General features: G+C 41.8%; 1 protein-coding gene across 1 annotated transcript; it reads right to left on the bottom strand.

Moving 5' to 3' along the window:
- Nucleotides 1-6,718: 6,718 nt before the first annotated feature.
- LOC121577805 (citrate synthase, mitochondrial) lies at nucleotides 6,719-17,940 on the bottom strand. The gene is made up of 11 exons (XM_041891710.2): nucleotides 17,749-17,940; nucleotides 16,868-16,915; nucleotides 16,600-16,707; nucleotides 16,412-16,477; nucleotides 14,891-15,022; nucleotides 14,183-14,371; nucleotides 13,760-13,959; nucleotides 13,459-13,588; nucleotides 9,313-9,414; nucleotides 8,891-9,100; nucleotides 6,719-8,531 (listed from the first exon to the last, which is right to left on the bottom strand). Exons 1-11 carry the CDS (start codon nucleotides 17,800-17,802, stop codon nucleotides 8,358-8,360), a joined length of 1,413 nt encoding a protein of 470 aa, XP_041747644.1. The 5' UTR covers nucleotides 17,803-17,940; the 3' UTR covers nucleotides 6,719-8,357.
- Nucleotides 17,941-18,381: the final 441 nt, after the last annotated feature.

The raw sequence follows: 18,381 nt of genomic DNA, 5'->3' as shown, positions 1-18,381 counted from the left end.
TGAAACAAAAATATAACTGTTTGGCAATAATGACCATCGTTATGTTTGGAGGAAAAAGGGGGTAGCTTGCAAGCCGAAGAACACCATCCCAACCGTGAAGCACGGGGGTGGCAGCATCATGCTGTGGGGGTGCTTTGCTGCAGGAGGGACTGGTGGCCATCACTAAGCCCTGACCTCAATCCTATAGAAAATGTGTGGGCAGAACTGAAAAAGCGTGTGCGAGCAAGGAGGCCTACAAACCGGACTCAGTTAGACCAGCTCTGTCAGGAGGAATGGGCCAAAATTCACCCAACTTATTGTGGGAAGCTTGTGGAAGGCTACCTGAAACGTTTGACCCAAGTTAAACAGTTTAAAGGCAATGCTACCAAATACTAATTGAGTGTATGTAAACTTCTGACCCACTGGGAATGTGATGAAAGAAATAAAAGCTGAAAGAAATAATTCTCTCTACTATTATTCTGACATTTCACATTCTTAAAATAAAGTGGTGATCCTAACTGACCTAAGACAGGGAAGTTTTACTAGGATTAAATGTCAGGAATTGTGAAAAACTGAGTTTAAATGTATTTGGCTAAGGTGTATGTAAACTTCCGACTTCAACTGTAATTAGGGTGCAGCCATAACAGGTGATGAGAAAATCAATTGTGTGATGAAGTGCTTATTTTGGGATTTGATAGCACAAATCATATAGGTGTAGGAATTAATATACTGTCTCTCTTATACAACGGGTGGGTCTAATCCTGAATGCTGATTTGTTAAAACCGCATTCCAGCCGCTGTCTATGCCACAAGTTACCACAGGCTAAATCTATGACGTTAAAATGCCTATTTAATCTGTTCCATCTGACTGCGCAATCCACTCTCTCATCAGCCCAGCCAAGCAATTTATAAACTTGATCTCCACTATAAAAAGCATCTAGACATTATCTCACATTTCTTTTAAACTAACATTTAGTTTTCAACAGCGGAGATTTACAGCAGTGCTTCCAAACCCTCTCTGGGACAACCAGGCATGTCAAATCACATATTTGTTGCAGTTCTAAACTGGCACAACTGATTCAATTAGTCAACTATCACCAAGCACTTGCCTAAATCAGGTGTATCAGTTCAGCGCTACAACAAGTATGTGAAACGTCTGGTGGTCCCCGAGGAGAGGGTTGGGAAGCATTGCCCTACAGTATAATCTCTATTTTCTTTCATTGCAGTGTTATTGTAAGTCATTAAAAACCAGTTTGTTCTGAAGTTTGTTATGTGGTTAATACATTTTACTATGTAAATAAATCTATGCACACTAGTGGAGGCTGCTGAGGGGAGGACGGCTCATAATATTGGCCGGAACAGAGCAAATGGAATGGCCCGTACCATAACCCCACCGCCACCATGGGGCACTCTGTTCACAACGTTGACATCAGCAAACCGCTCGCCCACACAACCCCATACATGCTGTATGCCATCTGCCTGGTACAGTTGAAACCGGGATTCATCCATGAAGAGCACACTTCTCCAGCGTGCCAGTGGCCATCGAAGGTGAGTATTTGCCCACTGAAGTCGGTTACGACGCCAAACTGCAGTCAGGTCAAGACCCTGGTGAGTATGACGAGTACGCAGACAAGCTTCCCTGAGACAGTTTGTGCAGAAATTCTTCAGTTTTACAAACCCACAGTTTCATCAGCTGTCCGGGTGGCTAGTCTAAGACGATCCCACATCTAAGCCGGATGTGGAGGTCATGGGCTGGTGTGGTTGCACGTGGTGTGCGGTTGTGAGGCCGGTTGGACGTACTACCAAATTCTCTAAAAATATGTTGGAGGCGGCTTATGGTAGAGAAATTAACATTACATTCTCTGGCAACAGCTCTGGTGGACATTCCTGCAGTCAGCATGCCAATTGCATGCTCCCTCAAAACTTGAGACATCTGTGGCATTGTGTTGTGTGACAAAACTGCGCATTTTAGTGGCCTTTTATTGTCCCCAGCACAAGGTGCACCTGTGTAATGATTATGCTGTTTAATCAGTTTCTTGATATGCCACGCCTGTCAGGTGGATGGATTATCTTGGCAAAGGAGAAATGCTCACTAACAGGGATGTAAACAAATTTGTGCACAACATTTGAGAGAAATACGCTTCTTGTGCATATGGAAATTTTCGTGGATATTTTATTTCAGCTCATGAACCGTGGGACCAACACTTTACATGTTGCGTTTATATTTTTGTTCAGTATATTTAGCATTGGTCAAATGTGTGGGTAGGCAGGCATGTTCCCATTCAGTTGTCAAAACGTGGGTTGGGACAAGCATGCATTGGCAGGCAAGCTGCAGAATGGCAAGCAGGCCACTATTCACCATCGTTTATCAGTGCAATTTTGACAGTCAACTACACTCTGAAAAAGTTTGAGAGGGTTCATCTACTATTCCCTCATTAGATTTGAGATCAATTGTTGAACTTGTTGATGGGCATAGGCAACTGTGTGAGAGATAGCATACCTTTTCATGGTTCTTTGATCAATAGGACTCAATGGTGTAAAGTACTTAAGTAAAAATACTTTAAAGTACTACTTAAGTCATTTTTTAGGGTATTTGTACTTTACTATTTATATTTTTGACAACTTTTACGCCAATACATTCCTTAAGAAAAGAATGCACTTTTTACTCCATACATTTTCCCTGACACCCAAAAGTACTCGTTACATTTTGAATGCTTAGCAAGACAGGAAAATGGTCCAATTCACGCACTTATCAAGAGAATATCCCTGGTATCCCTACTGCCTCTAATTTGTCAGACTCACTAAACACAAATTCTTTGTTTGTAAATTATGTCTGAGTGTGCCCCTGGCTATCCGTAAATAATAATAATAATAATAATAATAATAATAATAATACAAGAAGTTGTGCTGTCCTGTTTACTTAATAGAAGGAATTTGAAATAATTTATACTTTTACTTTTGATACTTAAGTATATTTTAGCAATTACATTTACTTTTGATACTTAAGTATATTTAACTAAATACTTTTAGACTTTTACTCAAGTAGTATTTTACTTGGTGACTTTAATTTTCTATGAAGGTATCTTGACAATTGGGTACTTTTTCCACCACTGATAGGACTGTAAAGTTCCCAAATGTAAGAGGACTCCCATGGTACCTATTTGCAGAAATCCATTCAGGTGTATTTTGTGGCTTTTGGCGAATACTTTCTAATGATCTAAAGTCACGCTGTTGCTACTGCCTGTAAACACACAATCCAGATCGAAGTGAATGATGGCAGGCCTGTGTGGCAAATGTCTTATTTGCATATAGGCCTAGCTAATTTCCCCCCAACATTGGACACCCCCTAACTACGGACACTCTCTAGCGGTTGGAAGACTAAATCACCTCGAGCTCAACATTTAAATGGACTGGAAAATAACAGTACGTTTTGTGATTAACGACCCTTCTAGCTAGCTGACCACCGATTTTCAGTGGAATTTATGTAAGTGAAGTTAGGTTTTGAGAGTTTTATATGTAAAAATTTTGTGGAACACGCTGCATATTGTAAAATTCGACTGCGCGACAGACACATCATTTAATATCAAACTTTTTACCTCTGAAATATAGCTAACAGATTTTCTAATGTTGCTAGCTTAGTTGTTAAATGTTGATAGAACTACTAAGACAGCAAAAAGGAAAGAAATTGTAAGCGTTAGATAATACATATCACGAAAACAGCTGAATGTTGTCAAGCTTTACCGTATCAGCACCTGCTGTGCTCGCGGGGAGCATGATCCGCCTGCAAGCTCCCCTCAGGAGTGTAGATCCGAGGTGCCATGGGTGTGCTGTGACTTCTGCCAGCACTGGTTCCACTGCAGGTGTGTGCAGTGGGATCCAGAGGTAGAGGTGGAGCTGGATGTTTGTGATTTTTGTGACAATATAGGGATGGAGGTCGAGATTTAATTGTTTGTTTTGTTTGTGTTCACATTATTTATTTGTTTTAGAAACTGTTCTTCATTCTGTAAGCATTACATGGCAACACGTAACTTTTGATAGTGCAAAGTGTTATAGATCACTTGATATAATCCGATCCGTTTTATTTTCTTCAAAGTCTTAAGCTAACAAGGGGTAGGCCAGTGTTTTTTGACATTTCCTTTAATAAAAGGTAGGCCTATGGCAAACCCTCTCATACCCCCTCAATTCCAGTCTTGGTTTTAACTTAACAGCCCTTCACTGACACTGAGGTAGGCTATTTAAAGACTGCATGGTTGGTGGAGGAATTGACTGACAGATCTATGGATATAGCAGCCTATAGCCTAATTTCTTCTGTCAAACAGTAGGCCTACCTCTTATTTCTTAAATAGGAAAAAATAGGCTCTAACACAATGCCCTCTTGTTGTTAGTAAAGGCTGATTAAAATGAAGACATTGAAATGAATTATGCCTACTCGAATTTGCCTATTTTCAGCACCATGAGCTGTCCATTTCCGATTGATTGTGCCGGCTGCTGCTTCAAGTTTCAGCACCACAATGTAAGTTGAATCTGGCTTATTGTGAGGTCAATAACTCTGATAAATACATAATGGGCAAGAAATATATTGTTTTTAATCAAATCAATTATAGTAGTAGCAAGCTATCAAAGTTCACGCTCTCCTTCTCAAACTGAACAGAACATAGGCTATGGGCTAGTCCGCGTGCAAGACTAGGCCTAATCAACATTTATTTTCGGAAGAAACCTTTGACTCTCCTCTTGAACTGCCACCATAGCCCTACACAGCACAGCCATTGGTTAAGCAGCAGACAAAACGTTTTTGATCAGCAAGAGCAGAGCAGGCTGGGGATCAGGGTTGGAATATCCAGTGCAGTGTGTAATGCAGCCTAGTTTTATTTACACTTCCAGCAGCTATCTTAGAAATATAACTTTGCTTTGTGCTTCTCCGAGCATGCACTTCGCAGCCTATAGCCTATACATAATTTGATTGAGACCACACTAAATAGCCTATAGGGCCAATTGATATTACGTGCCCTGCAGAGAATATATAGCCTAATAAGCAACTTCTAAAACACTGAGAAATGTTGACATTTAATCAATTACAAATGACATGATCCCCCCTGGACTATATTGAAAAATATACTAAACCCTCCCCTTGACTGAAATGTTAAAAGCATGACCCACCCCCATTTTCCTCCAGATAACCATTCAGTACATCTCGATCCATCCCTAACTGACACCAACACAGATACAACTTTAATGGAATATTTTTGCTCATTTTGTGATACCTGTGGGTGGCTCTTAAAATATCATTTTGGGGTGGCACTGTGGAGGAGGAAGAGGATGGTCATGGATGGATCACACCACCGCCTACTGCCATGGGACTGCACCAGCTGGAAAGAATAAGTATTTGGCCCCGTTCTAATTTTCTCTACTTTGCATATTTTTGATGAAACCAAAACCTAATATTAGATAAAGGGAACCTGAGTGAACAAATAACACAATTACATACTTCCCGCCAATATCCAGCAACTTCGCACAGCCATTGAAGAGGAATGGGACAACATTCCACAATCAACAGCCTGATCAACCCTATGTGAAGGAGATGTTGCGCTGCTTGAGGCAAATGGTGGTCACACTAAATACTGACTAGTTTTCTGATCCAGGCCCCTACTTTATTTATTTATCTGTAAACAACATATGCATATCTGTATTCCCAGTCATGTGAAATCCATAGATTAGGGCCTAATTTATTTATTTCAATAGACTGATTTCTTTATATTAACTGTAACTCTGTAAAATCTTTGAAATTGTTGCGTTTATATTTTTGTTCAGTGTAGTATTATGGAGGAATATGATATTCGTGGTGTTTACATGTAAAATTCCGAAAATTCTTATTTGTCACATTTAATTAAAAGATTGCAGGGGACATTTATTTTACTGTCCTATAACACTTCCCTGATTTGCATTAAATGTTTATTTTGGTGGCTAAAGTTAAGGGTTAATATAGGTGGCGACTGTTGGTGAGAATCAGGGCTCCTAAGGTGCTGTCAGCCATTACAACTAGTCAGTGCTTCCCTTTATGTATTTTAGGCTCTGTAAAACCAAAGCCAATATACTACTACAGTACAACTGTTTGGTCGCATCTTTGTCAATATCAGGACATTTAGTTAACAGGGTTGTATGTCACAGGAGTGATTGGCAAATTAGGAGAAAGACCATCGATATAGTCAGCCCCCATCATTTTTAGGGCACCTCGTGAGCCCATTTGTAATTTGAACCCACAGTTGCTACATATAGCGATTTTATATTTCCTGACCAAAGCACACTGATTTGTTGTTTATTTGGACTTCAGAAGAATCCAGAGTCTCTGTACTACAGGCGCATGATGTCTTGACTAGGCCAAAGGGAAGCAGAAACCTGAGTGCTGTGGAGAAATGTCTGGAACACTATTAATAACAACTGAGACATCCTCAGAATACTCCACCCAGCCAACACATATGCAGTATGTACTATACACAGCCTGCACTGAATAACATGAGGCTTTGCTCTGTGGTACCCCGTTATGACCACACATTACGGTGTAGTCATTTACCTGACACTCTTATCCAAAGCACCTTCTAGAAATGCATTCAGCTAAGGAATGTGAAACAACCACATCTCCATAAATGTTGTGATAGGCAGTTAATTGTGGATTTCTATTGTAGGAAAGAATGAGTTGTTGCAGTTACATAAACACAGCAATAATCAGAGTATTAGAAAAATAGTAATTGTTAATAAAAACATTTATTGGACTTTTTGTTTTGTTTTCCATTTTCTCTCCCACAACTGCTACATTACAGTTCAGATTCCTCCTTCACTTTACAATGATCTCACATAAGATGTATCTCTCTTTAAACCAGAATAACCTGAGGTTTGATTAAAACAGGATAAAATACAGGAACAGGACAAACTTCTAAAACCTAAAATACATATATACTATGTGGGAAGGAATCAGCTGGGAAAAGACAGTGTGAGGGGGTAGAGAGTGTGAGGGGGTAGAGAGTGTGAGGGGGTAGAGAGTGTGAGGGGGTAGACAGTGTGAGGGGGTAGACAGTGTGAGGGGGTAGACAGTGTGAGGGGGTAGACAGTGTGAGGGGGTAGACAGTGTGAGGGGGTAGACAGTGTGAGGGGGCTGTTTGAAAACAAATTAAATGAATACCCAGGGGGTGGTGTTGGGCCCTCTGTGCCCAATTGGAGTGTATTGGATATGGTCTGCATTGAAACAGACTATTACAAACACATAAGGCCCCCCACCACTAGACCGGAGGGCAACCTTAAAACTAAACCAAGCAAATATGGTACCTTAACAAACAATCCAGTTTAACACAACCATGAGATTATTTGGTATGGCATTTCAGATGTGTACTTGCTTCATGAGCAACATGAGAGATCACAGTTGGATGTAGTAAAACCAGCAAACGTTCTAAAGCAAACATTTACAAAACATTCTAAAAGTACATTGATTTAACGGGTCACGTGTGCCATTAGTCAATGCTAGCCATCTCTTGAATTACATTCATATTGCTGATAAAAAGGGAAAATGTTACACATTCTCATAAGAAATTGATTGAGTTCAATTGATGTTTTAAGGTTGTCCTCAGGTCTTGAAGAAAAAGTCTAAAAGGAAGATTAATTCTCCCCCCCCCCAATCTGATAGAAAAATTTTAAATCAGTCAAAGTCCTTTCAGCTCGGCAAAGTGCCGTCTTACCCTGTTGATCACTTTTCAAAACAACCTCCCTTCCCAAGAGAACAGAGCTATTTAAGAGCCATTTGTGAAGCACTGTACAAAGCAACCGGCAGAGTATTCTGATTACCAGATGTGCCATGGGGTTGGTGAATACTGCCAGAAAGAGGTGGTGTAATAAGTGAACTCTGCCTTAATTGATAGCGGTGTGACGTCAGTCATTGATGAAAGGGGCAGCAGTACCCTATTACTAACCTACACACCCTTGTCATTTGCATACTGTACATATTCTAACCTGCTAGGCCATATTAGAGTGGTTATATTACAGAAGGACCTTGCCTGCCATGGAGTGTTGTCTTTTGTTTTGGTATTTTGGATAATTCCGTCAGACACAATGTGAGTGCCCCAGATTCTAGAACTGAAAAATGGACATGATATTTTGATTTCTTTACAAAACCAAGTCAGCTTAAATATCTCAAGACAACTACCATGGCTCAGTCTAACGAAAGGAAAAATATAACCTTGGTGTCACGGACATGAACCGACTAAATCCAGCAAAGGCCCTTTAATGTTTTCATAAGTGTACTATATATTTATCATCCCACTCCCCCTCCCCTATTCCTCCCCCCTTTTGTTATTCTTTGCCCTCCTCCTTCCCTCTTCCTTTGATACTTCATTTTTACCCGGACTTGTTGGCCCCCACCAGGTTCATGAGTCCGTCCGTGCTCATGGATTTGGGGCGCTCCAGGGGGAAGCCCAGGGCTCGGCTCCAGATCAGCTGGGCCAGCACCCCCAGGGCTCGGGACACGCCGAACAGCACCGTGTAGTAGTTCATCTCTGTCATCCCATAGTACTGTTAAGACAGGAGAGAGGGAGGGGATGGAGGGTTAATTTCACAGCACAGGGGAAGGTATTTCATTATAGTGCTCCCAATTGTATGTGATATATATAAGGGCTTTGCAGAAAGATAAAGGACAGCTAAAGTAGAGTAGGAGAGTGGCTATACTTTTTTTTTTATATGTCTCTGACAGTTCACTAGGATGGAACAAACTATGAAAAGATGCTGAAATTAGACTTTTTAGATTTTCCTTCATCCCTTGAAGAGATGGTGGAGGCCTTTCTTGTAACCTTTACACAGTGTCTCTCCCGATCAGTTGAAAGTGTACCGCAATAGTTGGCTCCATCCTCCTGTACCCCCGCCCCACCACTCACCTGTAGCAGCACTCCACTGTGGGCGTCCACATTGGGCCAGGGGTTCTTGGCCTTGCCCTGCTCCAGCAGCACGTTGGGCACGATCTTGTAGAGTTGGTGCACCAGTTTGAACATGGGGTCATCGGGCAGGTGCTTGAAGGCAAACTCCTGCTGGCAGGTGTACCTGGGGTCTGTCTTCCTCAGGACGGCGTGGCCGTAGCCTGGAACCACCTAAGAGAACACAAACAGAAGGTCAAAAAGTTAGGTTGAATATCTTAGAAGTTACATATCATTCCCCTTGCAGCTTATTCCTCAAATGAAGACATAAATGCGTCCTTTACTTTGTGCACCTGTTCACTCCACTTTTAGGTAGATGGAAACATTTCCTTTGGGTTTCCTTTCATTGACCCAACTTGGCATGACCTCCAGTCTAGACCACTTACCCTTCCAGACTTGAGGGTGTTCCAGATGTAGTCTCGCATGGCCTCGTCAGACACCTCTCCTCCCATCTCCTTCTGCAGGGCCGTCAGCCACACCAGCACCTCCTACAAGGGGCACAGTCAGAGGTAATGTAGGGGATCACTCCAACCTAGACAAATCACTGCTCTCATTCTCACTACTGAAGTTGTTAATAATCACAATAACAGAAAATTAGGTATTTTTAAGCAACTCCGATAGCATTGCTTTGAATGAAAACATTACATAATCATAGCTTTGGATAAAAGTGTCTGCTAAATAGCACATTATGTATATACACAGTGCATTCGGAAAGTATTCAGCACCCTTGACTTTTTCCTAATTTTGTTACATTACAGCCTTACTCTAAAATGGATTAAATAAAACATTTTCCTCAATCTACACACAATACCTCATAATGACGTGAAAACATAATAAAGTGAAAACATGTTTTTAGATTTTTTTGCAAATGTATTTAAAAAAAAGAAAAAGATACCTTATTTACATAAGTATTCATACCCTTTGCTTTGAGACTCAAAATTGAGCTCAGGTACATCCTGTTTCCATTGATCATCCTTGAGATGTTTTTACAACTTGATTGGAGTCCACCTGTGGTAAATTCAATTGATTGGACATGATTTGGAAAGGCACACCCCTGTCTATATAAAAGGTCCCACAGTTGACAGTGCAGGTCAGAGCAAAAACCAAGCCATGAGGTCGAAGGATTGTCCATAGAGCTCCGAGACAGGATTGTGTCGAGGCACAGATCTGGGGAAGGATACCAAAAAATGTCTGCAGCATTGAAGGTCCCCAAGAACACAGTGGCCTCCATCAGTCTTAAATGGAAGATGTGTGGAACCACCAAGACCCTTCCTAGAGCTGGCCGCCCGGCTAAACTGAGCAATCGGGGGAGAAGGGCCTTGGTCAGGGAGGGGACCAAGAACCCGATGGTCACTATGACAGAGCTCCAGAGTTCCTCTGTGGAGATGGGAGAACCTCCCAGAAGGACAACCATCTCTGCAGCACTCCACCAATCAGGCCTTTATGGTAGAGTGGCCAAACGGAAGCCACTCCTCAGTAAAAGGCATATGACAGCCCGCTTGGAGTTTGCCAAAAGGCACCTAAAGAACTCTGACCATGAGAAACAACATTCTCTGGTCTGATGAAACCAAGATTGAACTCTTTGGCCTGAATGCCAAGCGTCACGTCTGGAGGAAACTTGGCACAATTTCTACGGTGAAGCATGGTGGGGGCAGCATCATGCTGTGGGGATGTTGTTCAGTGGCAGGGCCTGAGAGACTAGTCAGGATCGAGGGAAAGATTAACAGAGAGATCCTTGATGAAAACCTTCTCCAGAGCACTCAGGACCTCAGACTGGGGCGAAGGTTCACCTTCCAAAAGGACAACAACCCTAAGCACAGAGCCAAGACAACACAGGAGTGGCTTCGAGACAAGTCTCTGAATGTCCTTGAGTGGCCCAGCCAGAGCCCGGACTTGAACCCGATCGAACATCTCTGGAAAGACCTGACAATTGCTGTGCAGCGACACTCCCCATCCAACCTGACAGAGCTTGAGAGGATCTGCAGAGAAGATTGGGAGAAACTCCCCAAATACAGTTGTGCCAAGCTTGTAGCGACATACCCAAGAAGACTTGAGGATGTAATCGCTACCAAAAGGTGCTTCAACAAAGTACTGAGTAAAGGGTCTGAATACTTATGTAAATGTGATATTGCCTTTTATTTTTTCCTTTTTAAAAACCTGTTTTTTCTTTGTCATTATGGGGTATTGTGTGTAGATTGAGGGGGGGAAACTATTTAATCAATTTTAGAATAAGGCTGGAACGTAACAAAATGAATACTTTCCGAATGCATTGTGTATGTATGTACAGTACCAGTCAAAAGTTTGGACACACCTACTCATTCCAGGGTTTTTATTTTTACTATTTTCTACATTGTAGAATAATAGTGAAGACATCAAAACTATGAAATAACACATATGGAATCATGTAGTAACCAAAAAAGTGTTAAACAAATCCAAAACATATTTTATATTTGAGATTCTTCAAATAGCCACCCTTTGCCTTGACAGCTTTGCACACTCTTGGCATTCTCTCAACCAGCTTCATGAGGTAGTCACCTGGAATGCATTTCAATTAACAGGTGTGCCTTCTTAAAAGTTAATTTGTGGAATTTCTTTCCTTCTTAATGCGTTTGAGCCAATAAGTTGTGTTGTGACAAGGTAGGGGGGGTATACCGAACATAGCCCTATTTGGTAAAAGACCAAGTCCATATTATGGCAAGAACAGTTCAAATAAGGAAAGAGAAACGACAGTCCATCATTACTTTAAGACATGAATGTCAGTCAATCCGGAAAATGTGAATAACTTTGAACGTTTCTTCAAGTGCAGTCGCAAAAACCATCAAGTGCTATGATGAAACTGGCTCTCATGAGGACCGCCACAGGAAAGGAAGACCCAGAGTTACCTCTGCTGCAGAGGATACATTCATTAGTTACCAGCCTCAGAAATTGCAGCCCAAATAAGTGCTTCACAGAGTTCAAATAACAGACACGTATCAACATCAACTGTTCAGAGGAGACTGCATGAATCAGGCCTTCAAAGTCGAATTGCTGCAAAGAAACCACTACTAAAGGACACCGATAAGAAGAAGAGACTTGCTTGGGACAAGAAACACAAGCAATGGACAATAGACCGGTGGAAATGTGTCCTTTGGTCTGGAGTCCAAATTTGAGATTTTTGGGTACAACCGCTGTGTCTTTGTGAGACGCAGTGTAGATGAACGGTTGATCTCCACATGTGTAGTTTCCACCGTGAAGCATAGAGGAGGTTTGATGGTGCTTTGCTGGTGACACTGTCAGTGATTTATTTAGAATTCAAGGCACACTTAACCAACATGGCTACCACAGCATTCTGCAGCAATACACCCGCCTCTGGTTTGGGCTTAGTGGGCCAATCATTTGTTTTTCAAGAGGACAATGACCTAACACTCCTCCAGGCTGTGTAAGGGCTTTTTGACCAAGAAGGAGAGGGATGGAGTGCTGCATCAGATGACCTGGCCTCCACAATCCCCCGACCTCAACCCAATTGAGATGGTTTGGGATGAGTTGGACTGCAGAGTGAAGGAAAAGCAGCCAGCAAGTGTTCAGCATATGTGGGAACAACTTCAAGACTGTTGGAAAAGCATTCCAGGTGAAGCTGGTTGAGAGAATGCCAAGAATGTGCAAAGCTATCACTAAGGTAAAGGGTGGCTACTTTGAAGAACTCAAATATAAAATATATTTCGATTTGTTTAACACTTTTTTGGTTACTATATGATTCCATGTGTTATTTCATAGTTTTGATGTCTTCACTACTATTCTACAATGTAGAAAATAGTAAAAAAATAAAGATAAACTCTTGAATGAGTAGGTGTGTCCAAACTTTTGACTGGTATTGTATATACACACATATATACACACACTGAGTGTACAAAACATTAGGAACACCTGCTCTTTCCATGACATAGACTGACCAGGTGAAAGCTATGATCCCTTATTGATGTCACTTGTTAAATCCACTTCAAAACAGTGTAGATGAAGAGGAGACAGGTTAAAGAAGGATTTTTAAGCATTGAGACAACTGAGACATGAATTGTGTATGTGTGCCATTCAGAGGGTAAATGGGCAAGACAAAATATTGACGTGCCTTTGAACAGGGTATGGTAGTACGTGCCAGGCGCACCGGTTTGAGTGTGTCATGAACTGCACGCTGCTGGATTTTTCACGCTCAACTGTTTTCCGTGTGCATCAAGAATCCAGCCAACTTGACACAACTGTGGGAAGCATTAGAGTCAACATGGGCCACCCATACACAAAAAGATAAATTTATGCACGCATGACTAAGTCGCTTTGGATAAAAGCGTCTGCTAAATGGCATATTATTATTATCCCTGTGGAACGCTTTCGACACCTTGTAGAGTCCGTGCCCCGACGAATTGAGGCCGTTCTGAGAGCAAAGGGGGGTGCAACTCAATATTAGGAAGGTGTTCCTAATGTTTTGTATACTCAGTTGACAGCATATACACACACACACTAGTAGGTTGGATGTTAACTTTGACATCAGCATCCGTACACACCTGGTTAGCCAGTCCATGAAGGGGTCCGGCCAATCCGTTCATAGCTGCGCTGAAGGAGAGGTAGGGGTCAGACAGGGCACTGCCCACTAAGTGGCTGGTGTGGGCACTCACGTTACCACCCTCATGGTCACTAGCGAAGGAGAAAAGGGGAGTGAGTGAATAAATAAGTGATGTAGCCACATAACTGCATTGTGCAATGACAGAGCAGGAGCTGAATATGCACATCTTAAAGTTAACAAGGTAATGGATGATAAAGAGAAAAAAAGATTATGAATGAAGTAGAACGCTCTATAAAACTGACCTGTGGATGGTGAGGTACAGGCGCATAAGCTCAGTGAACGTGGTATCGCTGTAGCCCAGCATGTTGGTGAAGTTGTGGGACCAGTCCAGACTGGAGTCAATTGCGCCAATGCTGCTGCCCTCGCGGTAAAGGTTGCGGTAAATCTTGGCCGCAACGCAAGGCAGTTTAGCGATCAGATCCATGGAGTCTTCATAGACAAACTGAGAAAATAGAATAATTTTCATGTCAATAGTGTAATCGGAAAAAAGGAACTCTTTCAATAGATCAATTAACACATGTTCAGATTCCACCATCTCGACTTCTTATAACTGGGGCGCGTTCAGACATTTTGCTACATTTCACAACGGTTTGTCCTACTGAACATGTTTTCCCACAACAGCGTGCACTGTTCAATATTCTTCAGGGTATGTTTCCTGAGCTCACCTCCCAGTACTTGGCCTTGTTGACTCCCTCAGAGTAGGCCCGAGCGAAGCTGCTCTCACTGTTCAGAGCTGTGATGGCGGCGCTGAACTGAGACATAGGGTGGAGGTTGGTGGGGAAGTTATCCAGCATGGTGACCACGTGGGAGGGAAGAGCTGCACGCTTGGCCCACTCCTTGGACAGCCAGTTCACCTGGGGACAGATACAATACACAGAATCAGCAATAGGGTAATTGGTCAAGCTATGCACACCAAACGTATGTATTAAGTCCTTACAATTACATTTTAGTCATTTAGCAGACGCTCTTATCCAGAGCGACTTACAGTTAGTGAGTGCATACATTTTTCATACTGGCCCCCCGTGGGAAACGAACCCACAACTCTGGCGTTGCAAGCGCCATGCTCTACCAACTGAGCTACAGGGGACCTACAATCACAGAGAGGGCCACTGAATATAGTTTTCTATGCAAAATATCATCCGTCACTAAACCAAAATGGAAGAAAACCTCCTCCCACAGATAAAAAGATCAAGAGCTATTGTCTGTTGTAAAGCTTTATGTTGTGGTTTATGCTATATGGGTCAACCTTTTTTATTGAATATATACATCATGTGATCTGTTCTCTGTACCATTATGAAAAGGGTTGTTGTATCAACATTTAAGCTGCTGTGCCATACTCTCTCTCCATAATGAGTTGCCTAGCTAACACTCACCTGTTCCTCTGTGGGCACCTGGCCTGTCACCAGCAGCCAGAACAGACCTTCAGGCAGGGGCTCGGCACCTCCTGGAGCCTTGGGCAACAGCTGCTGGCACTCCGGAATGCTGTAGCCACGGAAACGAATTCCCTTAAAAATAAAGAATAATAATAACAGACCCATATAAATAGCTACTTAGTCATAATCATTGCCATAAATAGATATCTACACTCCCCTCCATATGTATTTGGAAAGTTAGGCATTTTCATGTGTGGGGGGCTCTATACTCATCATGAGGCAACAGTACAGAATGTCACCTTTTATTTGAGGGTATCTTCATGCATATGTTTTACCGTTTAGAAATGACAGCACTTTTATGTATCAAAGTAGTCCAAATATTAGTATTTGGTCTCATATTCCTTGCACGCAATGACTACATCAAGATTCTGACTCTACAAACTCGTTGGATGCATTTGCAGTTTGTTTTGCCCAATAGTAACTGAATGATGACTGAAGCAATTTTCTTTATAAGTGAGTAGATAAGATGTTTCTAAACACTTCTAAATTATTTCTGATAATGCCAGGATTAAGAAAAATCATGAAAATCATTTTATTTTTATATCAGATAAAAATATATAGATTTGTGACAAAAGAAAGAAAATGGTATGTGCCTCATTAACATATATACACTGGGTGCATTTGCATGCATTAATAAATTCATATAAAGGGGTGGGACAGGGCTGCAACCACCAAAAACTTCCCTCTGTCTGTTTTATTGGTGGTCCTCTGTAGCTCAATTGGTAGAGCATGGCGCTTGTAACGCCAGGGTAGTGGGTTCGATCCCCGGGACCACCCATACGTAAAAATGTATGCACACATGACTGTAAGTCGCTTTCGATAAAAGCGTCTGCTAAATGGCATATTATTATTATATTATTATTATTCAAATACCTTTGACCCCACTCCCCACATTGACATTACATAACCCATAGGCCCTGTCACATGAGTGTTATCTTATGACTTTCAAGCCAATATCCACAAGTAGTGCTGACTGCTGAAATGACTGCCATCTCCCTCAGGGGAGTACTAAGCAAGTGTGCAAATCATTCTGTTTCAAAACAATTCTCTTCAGCTCAGCCACAGGAAATGAATCACTAAAGGGCAAAGACTTCAGCAAAAAATTAGTTTAATATAGGAAATCTGTTCCCAAGTATTCCTACAAATAAAATAAAAAAGTTACTTATGTGATCGTGTCTTTAATGTAATCAAGGTATGAAATGATTATTTGGCTTAGTTGTCATCAATTTGCAGTGTAGAAATTATTATAATTATGTTCCAGCCCCACCGACCATCCACTCGGACAAAAATCAGCCTACAGCTGAATCTAGTTGCCTACCCCTGATCTAGGCTAAGTGTAAACAATCTAAGATACTAACAAGCAACTGAAAACGGCTAAAATGCCCAATCTATCCCCCTACCCAATACTGAGCACGCATTCAATTCTCTGTCCAGGGGCTTTCCCTGCAAAGACCAACTCACCTCATCTGCATCCAGCACAGAGGTCTCATACACCAGGCCCTTCATACCTCTCATCCCACCGTAGATCTGTAAAGACAAGGGCACACACACTTAACATCAACAGCTACCATATTCACACTACAACTGGCACTGACAGGGGTACACCTAGAATGTAGAATGTTTACAAATGACAGTTGAACTGAATGTACCATATCCACAGTGATTGAGCCGATGTTGGTCTTGCCATACTGCGTTTTGAAATTCTTAATCCTACTCTGTTCTTTAGGGACGAGATCCGAGAGCACATCTCTCAGGTTCTGCAACAGCACAGAGAAAAATACAATAAATCACAGTTAGAAAGACAACTCATTTATGAGGGCCACTCATTTCAAAATGACCTCATCACAGCACTGCTAGGTAAAAAGCATGTGTGTAAATCAAATTGAATATTGAAGGAGGTCCAGCCAGAGTCCTTACTGTTGATGTAGTGGCATTTCTGGAAGCGATGAAGAGACATGCTGCGCTCTGCAAGGCACAAGATGGGTTGTGTCAGGAGAGAGGCAATCAGTCAAACCAGGTTGACTCTATCCCCAACAATGACCTAGCCTGTATCCCCAACAATGACCTAGCCTGTATCCCCAACAATGACCTTGCCTGTATCCCCAACAATGACCTTGCCTGTATCCCCAACAATGACCTAGCCTACCTAATCACTGCAAGACAGACTGAAGCTTGAGTTCCATGACAAATCAAATCAAATTGTATTTGTCACATGCGCCGAATACAACAGGTGTAGACCTTACCGTGAGATGCTTACTTACAAGCCCTTAACCAACAATGCAGTTAAGAAAAAAGATTTACTAAATAAACTAAAGTAACAAATAAAAGAGCAACAATAAAATAACAATAACGAGGCTATATACAGGGGGTAACGGTACCGAGTCAATGTGCGGGGGCACCGGTTAGTCGAGGTAATTGAGGTAATAGGTACATGTAGGTAGGGGTAAAGTGACTATGCATAGATAATAAACAGCGAGTAGCAGCAGTGTAAAAAAAAGTTTAGTCTACGGTACATAGTTTAGCTGGCTAACTAATAACAACATAGTTGGATTTGGCTACCTGAATGCGAACTTGTTCTAACGCGTTAGCAGTTTAGCAATCTACACATCACTTAGCTAAGGCCTAAAGTATTTTAACTAGTTAGCTAGCTACTATGGCTAAATGCTAACTTCACGTATGTTCTGATTGGTAAGTGGCTAACTAACTGGTTGGGCTAGCCAACGTTTTAGCATACTAGCTAGCTAACGTTATGGCATGGGCCGGGACAATGCAGCGCCCATCTCCTTTATCGAGCTCACCTTCGTTGAATTTAAGACCTTCGGGGCAAACCTGCAGGCGGACAGTAGGGACATGGTGGATGTGATGAGTTTGTCTTGGTAGATTCTGACTGTGCTGGTAAAAGTCCCCAGTACCTCGTTGAAGGTGCCCCTCCTGAGTTTGATGGTAGGTGAAGGTTGAGCGAGATGAACAGGCCAACAAAGGAGATTGGCTGGGAACAGGCATGGTTTGGGTGACGTACATAATCTGCCTGTGGGTAGGTGTCTGGTTGAATCTAGCGTCAAGGATTTAAATAGGTTGCATAAGTGTGATCTTCACCGACATGAGATTGTAATTGTAACATGCAAATGTTATTAAACGTTTAAAACACAATGGCTTAAAGATGCACTATGCATACATCCCTCCGCCATATCCGCTAAAATTCTAATTGCCTAATTTCAGTTTGTGACAAACAAGCAAGTATAGTGTAGAGAATCATTGTACCATCTAAACCGCTTTGAAATATCTCTTCCATAACTAAAAATATTGTATTTTTCAGCTGGTCTACAAAACCGAAAGTCTAGGACACAAAAACCTAAACTTAAAAACGGGAAGCATAGAAATAGCACACAGAACAGATCTACTGCTTCTTAGACTTTCTTTCATTGAGAATG

Source organism: Coregonus clupeaformis, unplaced genomic scaffold (genome assembly GCF_020615455.1).
Source record: "Coregonus clupeaformis isolate EN_2021a unplaced genomic scaffold, ASM2061545v1 scaf0043, whole genome shotgun sequence".
NCBI lineage: Eukaryota > Metazoa > Chordata > Actinopteri > Salmoniformes > Salmonidae > Coregonus > Coregonus clupeaformis.
This window is presented reverse-complemented; position numbering and strand designations above follow the sequence as displayed.